Genomic DNA, 21900 nt, shown 5'->3' on the forward strand with positions numbered 1-21900 from the left:
TGACGATGACCAAAGAAGGTCGAAACATTGTTTGCTCCTCTACTAGTGCTTTCTCTACCCATACCAGCCATTTTTAAATATATAATTTTCTCTACAAGTGGTTTTTCTCGTCATCACGGATTTTGAGTACATGTTTGATATAGACAAGACTCCACTTATCAATGAGAGTGAAGAAAAACATATCTTGATGAATGGAAGATAAGTCACAGGCAGTTCTTAGCAGTGAAACTTCTATACTGTGTTTATAGATGTTCATGACAATTTGAAAAAAAATATGTACACTTGTGATCTTATCTAAGAAAAAATATTTATTATAAAGGATTCAGACAAAAGTTAACAGAATGATTCTATGTTATCTTACAGAGACAGCTTAAAATATGTTATTCATTTGGAAGAAGGAAAGGTAAGAGGTGATACTAAAGTTCACAAGAATATCCAAGGGATCAATCAATATAATAAAGACCTTTGATTTCTGTGATATATTCTAAACATAATAAGACAAAAGGATAAAATTCAAAATCTAACAAAGAGAGGTGTTAAGTGTTTTATTTTAAGAACAAGGGGATTGACTCTACAGGAATTTAAAATGGAATCAAGGATTTCCTGAAAAATTCTGTGTATACACAAAGAGAACCTTGAAAAACCAAACAGTACCTTATTGTTAATATTTTATGCTATGTAAAAACTACTTTATGTCTTGCATTTTTCAACACCATTTCTCACACATTTTTAAGAATTTCAATTATGTCATACAGGAGTTTTGCAATTTTGTCAATTCTAATTCCAAGTTTACTTATTTTCCAAGAAGGAGCCTTATAATTTATCACTAGTATTTAGTTGACTTTTTAAGATTATATTATAGGTTTACAGTAAATATTTTTTGACAAAACATTAGCAATATGTAGAGGCAAAAGAATGAATTATCTATATTAATGCTAACGTTTTGTACTGTTCTTGAACTTAAAACTATTGTAAATGTTATGGCAAACAATTCTGACATTCAATTTTAGTGCCCTTTTATCTGACAAAAAGTGTCTAACTGTTGTAAAATGTGCTTACCAGCACTGTGACTGTCTGATTTTTAAGGTAACCATTAATCTATAAACACTTTAAATAATTAACAAATAAAAAAGTTAATTAGTCATATACTAAAACTCAACACATCAGTACAAAGTTTGAAGTTTCTAAAATGACAAATTTTATTTTCTATTATGGCTATAACAATCTGGAAAGAAATGCTGTATGAAATAAAACATGTTTTGAGGTGAGCCATCCACCATGTTTTTAATACTCTGCTATATACACCAGTTGCAAATGAAACAACATTCACTAAGAAGTTTCCATGTCTTCCTTGGTCATTTCCCATTCTTCCTCTTCTTTATCCTCTCCACCTTTAAGTATTAAAATATTTTACCATATACAAAATCTAGTTTAAATGTATAAAAAAATCTGATAACAACAAAATCAGGTACCAAAGTAAGGTAAAACCCATATTAATGAAAGGAACAATAACAAGGTTTAGGCTATATCCTGAAGATTACCCAAGATCAGTATTTTATTATTATTTCATTTGAAATGTATTAGTCGTGGGGAAAGGACACTGTATTCCACAATGATAGTATAAAACAAATGCATCTATGAAACAAAGAAAATAAGGGCAAAACTGCATGTCTGTAATGAATGATACAGTTATAAATTTATAGGGATTTTGAAACTGGTAAATAAAATGAGGCTGTGGATTCTATTAAGAAAGTTTTATAAATTGTGTATCTTTAGTTTTGGTTTCCAGATTTGGAACTATCTTAGTTTCTAGATGTAGAGTTATCTTGAAATATTATTAAAATGCATTGTTTTAGTTTGTATACTGTAAGTTATCTTGTAGTCCATGGATTTAGAATTACCCCAAAGTCTAAGTTTAATACTATTTTAGAGCCTATAGATTTGATTCTGCGTTGGAGTTAGATTCAGTGCATTAAATCTGTATGTCACAGATTGTGGATGTTGCATTGTTTTCCAGTTTGCAGATTACTCATTATTTTGAAGACTGTAAAATTAGCACTCTCTTGAAGACCATAGATGTAACATTACCTCGCAGTCTATAGATTTGTATGAAAGTTTCTTTAGTGTATAAATTAAGTGCTATCTTGGAGACCATAGATACAGTATTACCTTGCAGTCTACAGACCTGTATGTAAGTTTCTTTAGTGCGTAAATTGAGTGCTATGCTTTATAGGTGAAATGTTATTTTAGTTTGTACATTCAGTGTTTTCTCACTGTATGAAGGTTAAGTGTTATATTGGAAAGTTTTCATTAGATAACACATATTGTGGTCAAAAAGCAATACATTCCTCTGCTTGGATGAGTTCCAGAAACTTGTTACACATTTTAGGACTATGACACTGGGTGTTAACATACACCTGATATCACAGAATACCTTGCTTTTGTATTTAGTGGAAAATTGCTCAGAAATTCTATTCCAGCTAAGTCTGACTTAAATACATGTACTGTATACCAAGATCAAACATAATAAGATTAACTGTGCATGTTTGAATGGTGTACATTTCTTTTAAGAAAAGATTCAACAATAATTAGATTTTATCAACTAACTTTTAAATACAGTATTGCCATAAATACAGTTAAGTGTTGTGTTGCCACTCTGTATACTGGTAATTGTAACAGTGATATAATGCCATAGCATCGAAACTAATTTGCTGGTTAATCACAAACATTAAGCCAAGTCTACATTTTAACTTAATTATGATGACTACATCAGTAAGAACTTGCCTATACATGATAAATGAACCATTTACATTCCATTAAACTCTGAGTATAATTTTAACACTTGAATAGTTACATGTTTACATTTGAACAGAAACCACAAATTATCAGTTCATTTTTAAAACTCTTGAAGTGAGATGACAGAATAAATTCCTTTACTACCTTCTACCATTACAAATGAAGGTCATTACTTTTAATTTTGAGAAATCTGAAACTACTAGGCTTATACCTCTACCTAATGCAAAATGCTCCAACTCAAAAACTGCACTTAGTAAAACTTGGAACTGTTTTCTTCTCTTCTCTAATTTTCGGTCAAGATCTTCTCGTGCTTTTATAAGTTTTTCAATTTCAGTCTGAACTTGTTGTAACTTAGCAAGAGTCTCTTTTCTGTCAGGCTGTTTCTCTATAACTTTTGCTAAAGAATCATACTCTAAAAAAATACAAAGAAATGTATATAAAATAACTAATGCTGTATTGTATTTCATTTTTAAAACTTTCTAATTCTCAAATTTGTTTTCAAATAATATTTATTAATTTGCAAGTTCAACTAAGTTCAACAGAGTTACGTAACTTACAAATTTTGCACAGCAGTTGAACATCGATATTTTTACTTTTGAGATGCAGTGAATTAAATTCCTGTATAATTAATTTCTATGCTCATAATGCTTATATTTTTTATAGAATCACAAACATTCTTTCAAAAACATATTTTTCAATAGTTCATTGTTTTGGCTGTATTTGAATGAAGCTATCTTTACAACTTTTTACTTTCTGAGCTACAATAGATATATATGTTTAATAATGTCTTGTTAACAGGATAAAATATAACGAAATAATTTCACTGTCTTCTGTTTTTTCTTTAAACTTCAAGATATCCCAAACTGTTTTTAATAATATAATAAAAAGAATATTTAAAAACAACTATAAATTATATTAATTACTTTCATATTCAAAAACAGCTAACCTTGCTTGTTTTTTCTGAGTTGTTTAGCTTCCATCAATTCTGCTTTACAATCTTGTATTTTCTTTTGAGCTTCTGTAATTCGATTCTCTGTAAAGAAATTTAGATCAGTAATGACTAACTGAGGTTAGAATGATTCCTGTTCTAATTTTTCTAGTAATCAAAATTATACAAGTTAGTACTTTTGAAACATTAAAATATTTTAAAACTATCCATGATATAAAAAAAAGTTTTTTGTGATACAACAATTATGTCAAACTCAGTTTAAATACAAATCTTCATTTAGGACAATTATATTAAAAAAAATATTATAACTATTAATAGATGGAAGCTCTGCATTAAAACACTCATCACATATTACAAATCTGTGACAAATATGTACACAATTCCTTTATTATTGGTTTGGAATTAGTTCTGGCAATATACCATTCACAGAGCCTGTACTTCTTCAAAAATAATTACTCTAATATTGTTTGATAAAAAATTTACAACAGTAACTATCATACATGAAACAAATAGCAGTTGAGCCAGATCAATCCTGTCACAAAAATCCTCACCTATTTGCTGGTATAAATGTTCATAGTTTTCCATCTCAGACTGATTCATTGCCAAAACTTGATGTGATTTCACCATGGCAAATTCACACTGTATTAATAACATCAAAATTCTTTCATATGTCAAAGTGCTAGAGAAATATAAAAAACATAATGAGATTATAATCTTTCTTTACAGTTAATGGATAAATTAATCCAACCAACAAATCTAACAGTTCAACAAGTACAGGTACTGAACACTTTTAAATATAATTTAATGAATAAAAAAAAGAAACGTGTGTGTAATGTTACCAAACCTTCTGAACAGTTGAGATGATTTTACAGATCTCCCATGAAAAAATACAACTTAATCACTAGAATGTTTACAGTAGTTTCTGCCCTAATGAAACCAGTATTACTTATTACTTAATATTAATTATTTACTTTGAAATATAGAAGGAAAAACTGATACCACTCTTCACTTGTTATATAAATTTAGCTTTTTCATCATAAAGACTCTGAAATATGAGGACTACCAAAATAACACAAATCTGATTACTTCACATCCTTTTACTGTACACTGGAGAGGAACTGATGACTTCATTCAAAGGTTACACATTACTCAATAATCTTAATATTAGATTGTAACAAGTCCCTTGGTGATCTTAATATTAAATAATGATAAGTCACTCAACAGTCTTAATACTAAATGACAATATGACAGATGGTAAGTCCCTTGGTGATCTTAATATTAAATAATAATAAGTCACTCAATAGTCTTAATACTAAATGACAATATGACAGATGGTAAGTCCCTTGGTGATCTTAATATTAAATAATAATAAGTCACTCAATAGTCTTAATACTAAATGACAATATGACAGATGGTAAGTCCCTTGGTGATCTTAATATTAAATAATAATAAGTCACTCAATAGTCTTAATACTAAATGACAATATGACAGATGGTAAGTCCCTTGGTGATCTTAATATTAAATAATAAGTCACTCAATAGTCTTAATACTAAATGACAATATGACAGATGGTAAGTCCCTTGGTGATCTTAATATTAAATAATAACTCACTCAATAGTCTTAATACTAAATGACAATATGACAGATGGTAAGTCCCTTGGTGATCTTAATATTAAATAATGATAAGTCACTCAATAGTCTTAATACTAAATGACAATATGACAGATGGTAAGTCCCTTGGTGATCTTAATATTAAATAATGATAAGTCACTCAAATGAATGACAAGTAACTCAACAGTATTAATACTGAGTAATAAGTCACTTAACAGTCATGATATTGAATGGCAAGTTACACTATAGCCTTATTACTAAAGAGTGGTAAGTCACTTAAGTCTTAATTTAAATGGAGATAAGTCTCATGATAGTGTTACTACAAATTTCTTTACCTTTAATGTCACTACTGTGCAAGAAGACATAAATGCTGTTATGAATCTTCTAAGATGCAACTTTTGTTTTTTTGACATAAACTAAATCCCTATAGAACTGAACAAGAATGCTCCTTAATACACTCTGTTGTGCAGTTATTTCAAATTAGTTCAGCTTTACTGATGACACTTTAGGTCAGGGGTTCTTAACCAGGGGTGCCCGCACCCCTAGGGGTCTGAAGATGATTCCCAAGGTGCGAGGATGCCCATGAATAATTAAAGCAAATCTATATTTTTACATAAGGGTATGCTTTATATTTCTCCTAAGAAAAACATTTTGCTTCAGCAGTGTTCGAGATAAAGTTAAACCTAAACCTGATTTCCTAATGAAGTGGTAAAGTTGCATCAGATTCCAATACAGGGTAAACAAACGGGTATGTCATTTGGATAGACGAGGAAGGGACACGCATTACAGGACACGCGTCATAACACGGAGAGAGAGGGAGGTTATCATCACGTCTCAGTCCACACCACCCATCCGTGCCATCAACACGTGAGTTATGGTCTCCCTGTTTCAATGTTATTTTTTTTCTGATGCATAACAGTAGGGTGGAAGATTGGTTATGTATTATTTCAGATTTTGCTTTCTACACATTTATTTAAATGAGCGATGGGTTGTTTACATAACATACATCATCACTGTAGCAGTGTAGCCGTTACAATATTTTCATAGAATGTATTGTCATGCCTACAAATCTACTGATTAAACCAGGTATTTCAGTCTCTCCATCACATATTTTAGAGATAATTCATAAAAAAACAAAACACCTACACATGAATGTGTTTCTTTTCCAGATTTGTCTGCAGTATGTGAAGAAAGCGAAAGTGGAATGACGAATGCGAACTCAATCGAACTTGAAGCCATCAAAGCTTGATGAACATTTCAAGAACAAACATGGTGGCAGGGATGCAGGAAATGACATTGTGACATTAAGGGTCAAAAGAGCTAGGTTTGATCAGGTTGGCACATTGCCGACTTATGGATTTTCGCCAACAGAGAAACCTTTACTGCGTGCTTCTTATGAAGTTGCATACCAGATTGCTAAATCAAAGAAACCCCATACAATTGGTGAGGAACTGATCAAGCCATGTGCCCTTGAAATGGCAAAGATTGTTCTCGGCAAGGAAGCTGAGAAGAAACTCCAACAAGTGTCTTTGTCAAATGATGTAATCCATAACCGAATCATCGACATGAGTGTTGACATCCTGGAACAAGTTGTAGCTGACATCAAGGCCAGTCCAGTTAAGATTAGCCTACAAGTGGATGAATCAACAGATGTATCCAACTGTTGTCAGCTATTGGCAGTAGTTCGTTACGTGAAGGAGAAAAAGTGGAAGAAAGTTTCCTTTTCTGTCAGTCCTTAAAGACAACTGCACAAGCTATAGATGTGCTTAACAAAATACAAGAATTTTATCAAGAAACGAACTTCACCTTGACAAAATTGGTTCAATATGTACAGATGGTGCACCAGCAATGCTGGGCAATCATTCTGGGTTTGCTGCATTAATGAGGAAAGAAGTTCCTAATCTGAAAATCACTCACTGCTTTCTTCATCGTCACTCTCTTGCAGCAAAGACATTGCCCCAGATCTCAAGAAAACTCTAGATATTTGTGTCAAGGTTGTAAACTTTATTTGCAGCCGAGCTTTGAATCATCGATTGTTTCAGTCACTTTGTGAGGAAATGGGTCAGGAACACACTGTTCTTTTGTACCACACTGAAGTGAGGTGGTTGTCGCGTGGTTGTGTGCTGTTTGTGTGTTTGAACTGAGAGGAGAAATTCATCAGTTTCTCCGTGAAAGGGTACAAGAACTGGCTATATATTTCAAAGAACCTAGTTTTGTTCAGATGCTTGCCTATTTGGCTGATGTGTTTTAGCTCTCAATGAACTCAATCTCTCTCTGCAAGGAAGGGGACTCAACATTGTGACTGCAAGCCAAATTGGCTGCATTCAAAGAAAAACTTGTCTTGTAGATAAAGCGTGTGAAGATGGGGAATTTGGCAAATTTCCCCTGCCTGGAAGAGACAGTCACAGAAAATTCTACCCTGCATCCAGACTTTGTTGCAAAAGTTGTTGAACATATGCAGATGCTGCGTACTTCATTTGAGGGTTACTTCTGGTGTGGAGAGCTGCAAACCTATGACAACTGGATCCTGAATCCTTTCATGCAGAATTTGGAAGATGTCAGCGGCATCAAGGAAGATCTCATCGACCTTAGACACAATCGTGAAATCCAAATGGAGTTCACCAATAGTCAACTGGAACACTTCTGGGCTTCTCAGCTGGAAGCATACCCTGCATTAGCTAAGAAAGCTCTTGAAGTGCTGGTACCATTTGCAACTACTTACTTGTGTGAACAAGGATTTTCTTGTCTATTTCACATCCAAACAAAATGCAGAAATCGGCTGAATTCTGAACATGACATGAGAGTGGCACTCAGTACAAAGACACCAAGATTTGATGCCATCATAGAGAAAAAACAGCAGCAACGAAGTCACTAAGTTTACTGTGCATTACAGGCTAAATAAAAACATCATTAACAAAATTGAAATTAATTTTTCATTATGTACCCTGAATTTTTGTCTTGAAAAAAGGTATGCTGTATGTATGAAGATTAAGAAAAAATTTTTGATTACATCAACTTTGTATTTTTAGCTTTTTTTATATTTAAGTTTCCAGGGGGTGCGAGAAATGATTACTGATTTGAAAGGGGTGCAAACACTGAAAAAAGTTAAGAACCACTGCTTTAGGTGTATGCAATCATGAACTTCAATTATGAGTTAACAGAAATCATCATATTAAATTCACATTCACCCACACAGACAATATTCACAAAATACCTTTTTTCCAAGTACTTCAATAACAATTCAAAACAACATGCTTATTCTACAGTGTATACAAAACCACAGAAAAATGCTATTGGTCTGTATCCTCTACCAGTTATAAAGAATGGTATCATTACTTGAAAAAAACAACACAGATAGCACAAGAAATGACAGGAATGATCTTCAAATTTCTATTTTCTTACATTTATTTTTAATTCCATTTCTAATGACTCCCAAATATTTATAATGAAGAGATGAAAATAATCATTTAAATGTTTTACATACAGACACTCTAAGTTTGGCTGTACCTTATGTGGTTGAGCTTTATAACTTACTTTATACTTTCATTATGCAGTCAAAAGCCAGCAAGAAATTAAAAATTTTGCTTGTATATTCATCTTCAACAAAAAATGATTATTCCAAATCGAATGTTCAAAATTTAATTAAGCAGTCTATCGACATATATTAATGAAATTCATATTAAAATCTAAATTACTGTTTACACTTTTAAATTATCTGTTTCACTTCTTTTATTCCAAAAGAGACCTTAAAGAAAAAATCTTAAGCTCTAGTTTGATACATAATTCCACAAATTTCTAATTCTTAAGATTTTGTAACTTGACTGTACTAAATCTTCCAGGTATAAGAATCTAGGTTAATTGCTCTGTTTACATTTTTCTTTCAAGCTCTTTTGGACACACTGGAATAAGAAAGAGAAATTTCTTGGGACTCTTGACAGATGCTATACCCACTTCTACACAAATAATTGTGATTTCTCAGTTTATTATACTTAGTTCAGCTAAATATTTGCAACCAATAGAGAGACCAATTTTGAAATGCTATATCCCAACAGTTAATTTAAAATTTGCTTGAAGAATTCCATACAGAACTTGTCAAACACTCTTAACATTGTTTTTGCTTTGATCCTTGCTCGCACTTTAGCATTGTTTCTCATCTATAAATAATATTAGACAATTAAATTACTTTCAGGATTTAGTTTTATATTTTAGTTAATTACGTTAATTATACTTTAAATTGCATATTAGAATAGTTTAATAATTTTTTAACAAATATAAGCGAAACTGCCCTGGGTTATCAAGCTTAGCATCACATTTGAGGACACCCACAGAAAGCCTGTGTCATGATAAGTAATAATGCTTAAGGATAGGAAAATTAAATTAAATTTTAAAAATAAACTATATGTGAAAAAGTATAAACTTACAATTAAGAATAGAACCAAAAGAAGATTATTCAAAGAAAAATTAAAATCTAACTTCAAAATTTTACTTCACAATACATTGATGATAATACTTGAAATATTTAAAGTGCAAATAACTACAATAGAAAAACAAAACAAAAAACTAACCAACAAATCTTTAGTTAAAATATGTAATTAAAATAAGCTGTGTAGAAAATACTTGTAATCTTTAGTAAGGTCTTACCAATTGTTATGGAGATACAATATGAAATTTCAGAGTTATCATGACTATTGTTGTACTGTGTATCATTCTCCATATGAGCTGTGCTCACTGGATACCATCCCATCTCCTATTGGCTAATGCAAAGTTACAACAGCTATTTGCTAGTACTCCTAATTTTGAACTGCCAACCCAACAGAAGGCAACCTGCCAGAAGAATATTCAATGAATTTTTTGCCAACAAATGGAATGACCATCAAATTTTAATGCCTAAATGTTTACAGTGAGCACTTTGTTCAGCTTCAGATACATACCAATTAAATTTATTAAGATAGTTAAGTACCCATACTAAAGTACATGCAAAAGTTCTGCCTCACTGGGAGTGGAATAGAAAATGCATATTGAGAACATAGACATTAATAGGTAGAATGAGAAAATGTATTACGAATGTGACATAATCCAACAGCAGAATGCTTGGAATGCCAGAAGTATTTGAGCATGACAAAGTCAGGAGAAGTACCCTCATGTTCAAGACAGGTCATAACTGTCATTCACAAAGAAAAGCCCATTCTGTTGAGTTAGACATTAATGTTTAGTGAGAAAACAACTGAACTGAATACTTATAATTACAGCAATCTTTTAAATGTAACTCTTACCTGATGTTGAGTCAGCAATGTGAGCTAAAACATTGTAATTATTAAAATCAGAACTTACCCAATGTTACCATACTTTTGAATTAGTCATGTGATACTTTACTTGAGAAAGGTTTTAACTGCATGGAGTCACAAATAAATCAATATGCTGAGTGTGATAGTAGAGTAACATGTTTATCATTTAGTATATGTGATTGGAATTATTATCTCAAAAAATTTTAAAGCTTAAATCATTTATGCTAAACTGTCCTAGTTCAGTTAAATTCTGAAGAAACTATAATATAGTAGTTTACCTGTAGCAAAAGAAATGTAAAGAAAGTTTGTTTTATTTTAATTTTGTGCAAAGCTACACAAGTGCTATCTGCAAAAGAAAAAAAATTGATATTATATAAGCCTTAAACTGCTAAAAACTATCAAACTTTGACTTTTTGTTGATTAAAAGTCATGATCTACACAAGTATTTATTTAAATAAGAATCAATGTCTGTAGGTGTGTTTGTTATGTAACTCCTTCTAAGCTGCTGGTTGCACCAATTTCGAAGTAGTAACAAATGTTTCATCTTGGTCTGAAACGCTTACACAAAGGTAAAATTTTTTATCCCAACCCTTGGTTGGTTGATTTAGTGTTTTATGACACAAAGCAGCTAGGCTATCTGTGCCAAACATCCGGTTTAAAGGTAAAAGTAAAGTAAATGTAGTAAAATTCATAAAAGGAAATGAAGGTAAAACAAATCAGTTTAAAAACATAAATAGCATAAAACCAATGTTGACATCTAGTCCACAATGTGTAGAGAGAAACTACAATAAGATAAGTCGTAAAGGACTTTCTGTAGCATAATGGTAATTATCATAACCCACCAGGAAGACTAACAGGTAAGTACAAGAACCACTGTCAGTCACCTGAAGTTGGCCTTTCCAATCCTGGTTTTGAGTTATGTGCCATTATGGCCATTTTCAAAAACTAAAGTAATTAAAGTTTTAAAAGACGTGCAGCAAAATTTTAATAATAACTCTCCAGAATGACTAATGGGTAGTTGAAAGAGCAGCGTTAGTCACCTGAAGTTGGCCTTTCCAGTCCTGGTGTCGAGTTATTTAATCTTATGGCCATTTTCTAATTTCAAATTGAACTAGAGAGACTGTGATTCTTAAAAGGTAACCACATTAAAAAAGGTGTGATGTATAAATTAAAAAACTTAAATGACATTAAAGACATTAATTACCTTTAAAAAACTAAAAACTTTACCAAGGTGTACAGTGTCACCATCACCAATAACACTGCCTAATGTTATGGACGAACCTTGGGACAGAACACTTTTAAAAAGGTGCCGTTGTTGAGAGTCATAATAACAGCTAGAAAGTAAAATGTGGCTTATTGTGATCTGAGTGTTACTGGTGCATCAGTTCCAGATAAAATAAAACAAGTTAAAAACCTGTGACCAATGCATAGTCTAGTTAGAACAACTTCCTCATTCCGATCCTTACAGAAGTAAGACGGCCAAAGTCCACAAAAGGTTTTATTTAGAAAAGCCTATTTTCACACTGCTCATTCCAAGTCAACTGCCAACTGGCATGAACCACGCCTTCAATACAGGACCATAGTCCATGTATGGAATAGGCAAAGCACTGATAGTGCCAGAGCAGATAGATTTAGCTGCCGTGTCTGCAAGCTTGTTCCTGCAAATACCAACGTGGCCCAGTATCCAGAAAAAGTGGATAGAAGTAGATGTTAAAGAGAAATGGACCAGTCCGTTTTGAATATCGATGAGAACTGGGTGTGAACCAACATGAAGTGATTCCAGGGCTAGTAGAGAACTAAGCGAGTCAGTAAAAATAGTGCAATTTGAGTACTGTTTAGCTTCTATGTGATCCAGGGCAAGAAAAATGGCATACAGTTCAGCAGTGAACACAGAAGCTGTAGGGGAAATTCTGCATGCAACCACCAAACCACAACAAACCATAGCAGAGCCCACAGAGTCACCTGATTTTGAACCATCCGTATAAAGAGGAATGGACTGATTGTTCAAAAGATATTCAGTAAATAAAAGACGGTACTTCTAATCGGCAGTATCTACTTTTCTCAGACGACTTAAAGAAAGGTCACATTTGGCAACTGCAATAAGCCATGGTGGAATTGGCTGACCAGTGGATTCTCTGCAATGTTATCCAAGGACAGACCCAATCCATCCAATTGTGCCTGGATGCGAAGGCCAAAACGAGCAATGGTAGATCGTCTGTTCTGAAAAAGGACTTTCCACTAAGGAAGGAAAACACAACCCCAGGTGAGATGCTTTAATAAGGAACAAAGTTTCGAAGCATATAGTAAAGACAGTTGCAAATGGCGAAGGTGCAAAGAAGGTTCACAAGACTCTATGTATAAGCTCTGAACTGGGAGGTGTGGAAAGCCCCAGTGCAGAGACAAAGTCCTTGATGATGAATGGGGTCCAGCATCTTTAATGCTGAGGGTCTGGCAAAGCCATAGACAAGTGATCCATAGTCAAGTTTCAATCAAATATGAGCACGATATATCTTTAGCATAAAACATCAATCAGTTCCCTAAGTGGTGGTAGAGAGGAAATGGAGGATGTTCAGTGCTCTTGTACATTTGACTTGTAGCTGCTTAATGTGTAGTTTAAAGGTCAGTTTATGGTCAAAGATAAACCCCAAGAACTTGGTCTCAGGGACCACAGGCAGCACAACTTCAGGATCAGGGTGAATACCCCGTTGGCGGCAAAAGTGCAGACAAATGGTTTTAGAGAGAGAAAATTAAAGCTATTTGTCGTGGTTCACTTCAGTACACGATTGAGGGTAGTTTGTAGCTGCCACTCAATATATCTCATGTTTGACAACTGACATGAAATGTGAGAGTCATCAACATAAAGCCCTTTTGCAACAGTGAGAGGGAGTTCTTCAGTGATTGCATTAATCTTTATGCTGAAAAGTGTGACACTCAAAACATAGCCCTGAGGGACTACAAGTTCCTGTAGAAAAGAATGGGAAAATGTCGAACCCACGTGAACTCTGAATCTCCTGTCTATTAAAAAAATTTTAATAAAAATGGGCAAATGGCCATGTAACCACATATATGGTCTTGCAAAATGCCATACCTCCTTGTTGTATCATAAGCTTTCTCAATGTCAAAGAATATTGATACAAGATGTTGTCATTTGAGAAAGGCTTCTCTGATTGATGTTTCAAGTCAAATCAGGTAGTCCAAGGTGAGGTGCTCTCGTCGGAACCCACACTGAATGGTCAAGAGGAGGTTGATTGATTTGAGGAATCAAACAAGACGAGCATTAACCATCCTTTCTAAGGTCTTATAGAGATAGCTCGTCAAAACAATTGCACGGTAATTTGAAGGAATCTTGGGATCTTTCCCAGGCTTAGAGAAGGAAGGACAATAACCTGGCACCAGGCATCAGGTAAAACATTCTCCAGCCAGATCCGGTTAAAAACAATTAGAAGAATATCAAGAGAAGCAAGAGATAGATGGTGCATCATGTTGTAGTGTACATCATCTGGTCCAATCGATGTACTGCCAGACTAATGAAGACCCAGTTTCAATTACACCAGTGTAAAGGGACGATTACAGTCATAGAGACAATCAGCTCAAAAGGATAAAAGTGATCGCTCTGCCCAAGTCTTGATGACCAAGAAGTTGGAGGAAGAAGCAGAAGTGCTAGATACCCAGAAAAAGCTTTCACCTAGAGTATCAGCAATGCTCTGGATACAGCTACTTCCTGGCCATCAGAGAGTAATTTCGAGAGGGGGACAGAATTTTATTGCCAACTGACCTGACCTTTTGAATCTTGTCCCATATGACTATGGTGGTAGAAGATATGCCAGTTGTGAACTTCATCCAAGATTCCTCCTGGCTTTGATGTCTTACCCACCAAGCATGTGCCCAGGTCTGCTGGAGAGCAATGCAGTTTGAGACAGTGGGAAATCTTCAGAAAGTATCTCAGGCCTGTTTTTGAGCCTTCCGTGCCATGTGGCAGGCAGGATTCCACCACGGATGAGGATATAGTGGAAAACGTGTCAAGGTTTTAGGAATACTTTGAGCAGCTGCTTGTATAATACCGTCAGTTACTGCTGCCACACATTCGTCTATTGATGGCTGACATGATGGAAGGATCAAGTTCTGTGAGAGCAGTGAAAGTGGACCAGTCTGCCTGATCAAGCTTCCACAGGGGCATGCAGGTAGGGTGGCATCGACCACGGCCAGTCCCTGAATGAAGCTCAAACAATGCAAGCTTCCATATGGTGGAAACTTGTTAAGAAGGTGTGCTGGAGGTTATAGGGAATACTCAAAGTGAAAAAAACAAACTAACATATACTTTTATGTATCATGTTATGTTTATGGGCCCCAACATAGATGGATCAGAGGGCAAGACAAAATATGAAAAGACTTGGTACAGAGAAAAATTCTAAGCAAAATATTAATTTGTTTTAGCTTATTCTTATTATCATTGCTTTATTTTACTTTTGTTTTTAAGTCTCTGGCCTAACCTTTACATGGCATGAATATTTAAAATTTTAGCACCAAATATTTTGCTTTCACAAGCAGTAATCACTCCTAAATTTAGCATGTAAAGGTCAGTTCTATATGCATGAAATGGATTGTTTGGTTTGTTTCGAATTTTGTATAAAGCTACACAAGGGCTAACTGCACTAGCCATTCCTAATTTAGCACCATAAGACTATAAGAAAGGTAGCTAGTCACCCCCACCCATCTTACCAACAAATAGTTGGATTATCCATCACATTATAATGCCCCCGTGGGTAAAAGGACAAGTACGTTTGATGTGATGGGTATTCAAACCCGCAACTCTTGGGTTATGAGTTGAGTGCTTTAACCACCTGGCCACATGAAGTGGAACCTGATGTCTTGGTGGTGATAATAACAGGCCTATACAGTACAGACGAAAAACAAATAGTTATGAAATTTTGTACTATACAAAATAAACTGTGTAAAAAAAAATCTAACTTCCAGGTCTTACACCTCTTCAAAGTCCAAGCTTATATCTATGAAGGTCAGAATCATTTCATATAGGCAAAAAATAATGAAATGTTAAAATTCTTAATGTTTCACACTTTGGTAACTTAAAAATAAACTTATAATATAGAACTATTTCAAACTAAAATGTAAACTGAAATAAAGATTCCCTCTGCAACTTCATTTATATTTATGTTTCCATTACAAGAGAACATACTCAGGTACATGAAAATTTCATATATAGCTTTAGATTTGACTCTGGTAATAACTGTTCATTTAACAAGTATATTGCAATGTTAATATAAGAGGCAAGAATCATTAATTAAGCATGACTTATTATTAACTTTTATTGAAGTTTCTACCCTAGTTCTCTCTGAGTTATTTAAATACTAGCTTGTTTTTTTTTATCAGATAACAAAAGTTAACATTTTCCTCAACTTAAAATGTATTTCTAATAGATACTTAGCCCCCCCCCCCTTCTTACAAAACTTTTGACTTGCACTGTTGTCTATTGGCACAAATTTTTGCTTGCCACTAGCCTTGACCTCCAATTTACCCTCATGTATGGTAACACCAGATAACTTAACACTAACAAATAATTATCTAGTTTCTCTCCAAAAATAGGAGTGTAACACCACCCCTATCATAAGGAGTGCCCACTCTAATATTGAGGTCATTAACTACTTGGAAATTTGTCAGATCAAACCAAATTACACCAGAAGTAGGAAGGAGATGTAGGAAATGGAAGCAGAGGTATCCTTCAGAAATACATTTTAAGCTTAGGAAAAGGTTAACTTTTGATACAATATTTTATCTCTTCTCATAAAATGCTAAAATCCCACACTGAACCAGTGAAAAATGATCTTCCTTTAGGAAGCACCTGAAGAAAAAACAGAGACCAATATTGGGGAAGCAGTTAATTGAAATGAGTGGTAAAGACATCCAAATTTATGATACCTCACTGAGTACACAATCCTTAATAAATTACAGGACTCAATGACAGGTGTTATATGACCTGGTTGTGTTTGAAAAGCAGAGACATCACACTGATGGAGTTCATCAACCAACACCTCATGGTACCTGCAATTGTACATGAAGTCTGAGGTACAAAATACCTCAATGCAATAGATCACCTGAGAGATGACAACAGCACATGTCACACAATGTGGATATAACACTAAATATATCTGGTAAGGCAACACTTGACACAGTGGGATTCAAATATGAGAGTAATGTCTCTGCAAAGAAATGAGATGAAGTACTTATCACTCACTAAGAAACAAATGCGTAAAAGTATGTGGAGTGGTTCACATGCTAGGACTGATAATGTCTCACAAGGAAAGATGGAAATGCACAGCCAAGGACATGGTAAGGATATGAATGCAGAATTATCCTCTTAACAGTGGTCTGAATTATGGCAAGGACACATAGGAGAAGACAAATAGGGGGATATGTATATAGATACAGGCCCATCTAATTCAGACTTAGGGCACCTATTGCCCAATGCAATGAATGAAGAACCAGAGACCAATACTGGGGAGTCTATGTATTTAAATGAGTGGCAGAAACATCCAAATCTATGACACCTCACTGAGTAAACAACCCTTAAAAGTTTATAGTAAATTAAATCACGATGAACCATAAGGAGACCCAACATCGTTATGGACTCAGAGTCCATCTCCCTGAAATCTCCCAAATGTCAAGATATAGTTCCAACCAGAAAAAGAAGTATCCATAAAAATATAACTTCTTGGATAACAGGAACACCCACAGCAGTGTTTTCCCTATTCAACCACAGGCAAATTTAGTCTGGAAAGAAAGGGAAAAGATGAAAGGGGCATTTAAGAAATCCTCAACAAAGCTCCATTAATATAACAAAACCTATTGAAAATGATGAGTGTGGGCACAACCAAGAGAAATGAGGGCTTCCACAGAAATCAATACCTCCAAAAGAGAAAGAACATATTGAACAGTTAGAGAAGGAGGGATATGCTACATAAAAGGTGTTCTATAACACACAACTAAATAAGAGTAGGTTAGATTCAAGTGATCATGGAGTTTAAAAACACCCTGAAGTGAACTCAAACTGATTCATGGGTGTAAAAGACTTCTTTACCTTAAGAAGCCAACCCACCATGACATCTTCCTGGAGAATAAATTGAGAAAGTAGTGCAAATTTTTCATGTTCATGCATTAATTGTATAAGAAGGGCATTACCTCTGATCTTCAGATTCATCCTTGGAAAAGCACCATTTCAGGAATGTTTTCAAAGCTCGATTGATACGCAAATCATCTCCCATCCCATCACCATCAACCAGGAGCTTTCGACGAATAATCTCCTCTACAACGTAGCATCAGGTTAATTCATATAAAGTATAAGATAAAGTGAGTTTAAAAATATACATGTTGAAAAAAAATAGTAATTTAAAACAATTTTCCTTTGCTAATTACAAATTTGGTTTATGCTTTCTAAAATAGCTGTAAAACTTAAACACACTAAAAATTTGTCTTAGTATTCATAACTTTAGAAATTCCTAACAATGAAAAGTTGAAAGTACAAACACAAAATAATTTCTTTAAGACAGTATAGTCCTTTTAAATATTTTTATTCAATTATTAACTGTAAGGCTGTGTCAATTCCAGAAAATACCAATTAGATGATATCCAAGAATTCAGTCATATGTACATTCACAGCTTGTACAGCCCTTTTAAAAAACTAACCACCAATTATTACACTATGTAACATAAATTTTGTTCCTGGATAGTATGTGTTATTTCTCAATTGCTTATGTTGTAAAAGTACAGAAAATGGCCATTATTCCCTTCAAACTTTGCTTTTCTGACCTGGATAATAAAATTTAGAAATTAACCTATTTTCTATGTAAAAACAGGCAAATTTGTACATTTTTATTTACATAAGGTCTGAATAAAACAACATATGAATCAAGATTTACATGTATTTATGCTAAAGTTATACAGAAATGAACAAAATATTTAGAAGTGATTAGTTTTGAGATTGGCAACTGTAATGTAAATCACTTTCACATATTAGCCTCCCAGATCACAAAAGCAAAGTTTGAAGAGAAAAATAGGTCTTTTTCATTTACTTTAGGCATAAGAAATTGGGAAATAACACTTTCTACCCAGGAACAAGAAAAAGTCAAAATTTTGTTACATAGTGTTATTTTTTATAGTAAAACAAAGTATATAACAAAATATACAAATGAAGGATTTCTGACTTTCAATTAAAAAAAATTATTCCACTAAAAACTGAAATTACAGAAAAATTATTTTGAAAATGAAATTTTGGTAGAGTTACATTAACACAGATATTTCTTAAGCAAAAGAAAATTAAATGATACTATTAAATATACACAACATTTTCAAATGAATATGAAGGCATTCGTGGATATTCATTCAACATATAATTCTGAATAACTATTGATTCATTTTCCTTTCATTTATAGCTAATTTTCTATGAAGAATAATTATGTCTCTACTCGTGAAGCAGAAATTTTTTTGATATGTTAAAATTCAAGAGGGAGGATTTATGTGTATCCTTTCATTATTAATTGTTTTCTCATTTCTACTGCGTAAAATTCATCACAATCTTTACATGCAGTTGAAATATATATGTAGACAATTTTCAGACTTAGGGTGTTGTTTAGAAATAAAAGAAGGCAAGTTGTCCAAGTCTTGAAACGAATTTAACTTCAGTATCGAGGTCAAATTCTTATATAATATGCTTATTTAATAGCATGTGGTAACTCCCCAACATATATGTTAAACAGCAAATGATTGTCATCTTTAGAATTTAAAGAAATGTTTAATATTCTAATAGCAATCCAATTTGTCTCTTGTCAACATTTTCATATTTTTATGTAACAACTGATCAAAAAGTTTTTTGAAGATCTTAGCATACCAAATCCACACCCTTTCCACCATCTAGATAACAAACCAACATACCAAAAAACCAACAAAAAACATACGAGTCCCTGTTGGCTTTCTTTTGTGATAGTTTCACTAAATTCTGTGATGCTTTTTTAATCAGACTCTTTGGAACTTTTATCATTACAAATGTAAGGCTAACTAATCTATACTTTCTAGGGCAACCATTATATGTTTATTTTTCTGATTGAGATGCAGCTACAAATGCGTGGAAAGTGAGCATCTACAACTTCAACAGGCTGCTATAACTTATAACTACCTAATACAATTGGTAAAAACAGATCAAAAAACTTTTAATGAAGAAAACTCAATCAGGAAAATAAACATAGGATGGTAATACTCTATTTTCCAGGAGTTGGCATAAAACAGAACAATGAATACTTTTAACATTCAAACATAGCCTGACTAGCTTATTGAATATCTTAACTAACGATAAGTTGCAGCACCTGATTTCCACCCAAAAACAAACAAAAAAGTTTTCTATAAAGATTCATGTTAATATAAAAAAAAAAAAGAAAAAAGAATACATAGGAGATACTAAACACCCTGTTAACTTTAGGATGTAAAAACATCAAAGAGACAACACACGTGCTTCTGTAGAAACTTCAGCTATTGAATTAGATATTAGAGAAGAAAAAAAAACAACACTGACCTCAACAATATAAAAATAATTATCATAAACTGCAATACCAAAAAGAGAAAAATTAAAAAAAGCAGTCCATGACTGTGGTTCTCCTACAGGCATAAACCAAAATTGTGGATTCCCCTTTCATATCTGTTGGCTACCTTTCTTTAATGAAATCAAACCAAGAATTAACTCTACTGTTGTTATAAAAGTAAACTAATTTCGTCATTGTTGATCCTACTTAATTTTTTATTGATATTATTTATTTTTGCTGATGTTTCTTCTAGCATTATTTTCTTACCCTTAATGTACATAATGAAATCTTTTTGATTGTCTAGTATTTTTTTGATTAACTCTGTTTACCTTCTATAATCCTCCACGTCTTCTGTTAATGTTAAAGCAGTCATTATAAGATTCTTAACTTGCAATGCTTTTATTTAACAATACACTTCATATCCTTTGGAAACAAGGATTTTAACACAAGAAATTATTTAATTGATATTTCAGTACTTGTATATATACTTTTAAAAAGAAGAGTTAGGGTGATCTGAAGTTATGAAGGGAACTGATAGTAGTAATTTCAATGCTTTGCCTTTCTTTTCTTGCTTAATGGTGTAAAGGGTAGAACTACAAGGCACAAGTAATAGAAATATACATTTTGGCATAGCAGGAGTGTTCCTGAGGTAAAATGACTTTCAGTTTTCTAACACTGGATAGGTGGTCTTTGAAATGGGTTGTGGTGAAACTGCAAATAGTAAATTAAGTTCAGGAGGGCTTGATAAATATTTGAATGCTACATGCTGGCTTCGAGTTTTTTGTTTTTTAATTTTTGTGAATGGGGCATCCTAGAAAACCAATGAATTAATTCTCTTCATTAAATTAAAATGTTACGTTTTATACAGTAGCCAGTTAAGTTTTAACTTACACTTTACAAATTACACTTTTACAGCTAAAAGGACAAAATGCTCCTACCTTGTAATAAATACATAACTCAATTTTAAAGTGGAACGCATGCAATTATCTTTATTGTGTAATTATTATTAATGTCAAATGTTTGAATTAATCAATATTTCTAATAGTTGTATTCTAAGTTCCAATAGTATTTGCAAAGTATCCAGTAGTAGCGTACTAAAATAGTATAATTAAAAACCTTCGGTAAAACTCACCATCTGTGATTTGTAGTTGATTGTTTTGAGCTTGTAAACTCATTTTAAAATTATGTTATACCTTGACCAATAAAGAAAATAATATAATATTAAAAAACAATTAATAAAAGTGATATCACCCACAACATAAGTAATAGCATAGAAGAAAACGTTGCCACATCCTAGCTATACGCTGAAACTAAGCGACCTCTCTAAATTGAATTTACTGTATTTTTAGGATAATTTGCTTATTTCTTGTGTGTTTGAAAAGATATATTGTGTTATATAAATATATGTTGCGTTTTTGTCTTATAGTAACCAACCGATCCATATGGACCATCTAAGCTCTTATTCATATATTTATCAAGCTTCTTTTAAACTTAAATGCACTGCATTCATCATATTCCAAAGGCTAACCACCCCGTGAAAAATATAAAACTGTCTTAGCTAAAGGTGACTCCCACTCTGCAAAATTTATATTTGTGTATTCTAGCCCTGCAATTTTATAACAACCATAGCATCACTTCTTTCTTTTATTTGTTGACTTCTTGTAACCTTTGGTGG

The 21900-nt window shown here is 33.1% G+C and overlaps 1 protein-coding gene across 3 annotated transcripts; it reads right to left on the reverse strand.

Annotated features, from left to right (window-relative positions):
* Nucleotides 1–1174: 1174 nt before the first annotated feature.
* thoc7 (THO complex subunit 7) lies at nt 1175–21563 on the reverse strand. Of its 3 annotated transcripts, none has more exons than XM_076501190.1 (6): nt 21481–21563; nt 17836–17959; nt 4297–4424; nt 3743–3829; nt 3008–3208; nt 1175–1391 (listed from the first exon to the last, which is right to left on the reverse strand). In XM_076501190.1, the coding sequence occupies exons 2-6, from the start codon at nt 17916–17918 to the stop codon at nt 1330–1332; spliced, it is 561 nt and encodes a 186-aa protein (XP_076357305.1). In that variant the 5' UTR covers nt 17919–17959; nt 21481–21563; the 3' UTR covers nt 1175–1329. The 3 variants fall into 3 exon arrangements, with proteins under 3 accessions (XP_076357305.1, XP_076357304.1, XP_076357303.1); XM_076501189.1 differs by having other exon boundaries at nt 3014–3208; nt 21358–21548; XM_076501188.1 differs by having other exon boundaries at nt 21358–21548.
* Between the last annotated feature and the right edge of the window lie 337 nt (nt 21564–21900).

This window comes from Tachypleus tridentatus, chromosome 5, assembly GCF_004210375.1.
Source record: "Tachypleus tridentatus isolate NWPU-2018 chromosome 5, ASM421037v1, whole genome shotgun sequence".
In the NCBI taxonomy this organism is placed as follows: Eukaryota; Metazoa; Arthropoda; class Merostomata; order Xiphosura; family Limulidae; genus Tachypleus; species Tachypleus tridentatus.

What these genes read in the sequence shown, in the direction of transcription:
- thoc7 (XM_076501188.1), bottom strand. Translation starts at nt 21,400, where the DNA reads ATGAGTTTACAAGCTCAAAACAATCAACTACAAATCACAGATG. An exon ending in ACATTTATACCAGCAAATAG is followed by an intron (nt 3,830 to 4,296) that starts GTGAGGATTTTT and finishes ATTTCTTTACAG; the next exon opens with AGAATCGAATTACAGAAGCT. An exon ending in ACTCAGAAAAAACAAGCAAG is followed by an intron (nt 3,209 to 3,742) that starts GTTAGCTGTTTT and finishes GTATTTTTTTAG; the next exon opens with AGTATGATTCTTTAGCAAAA.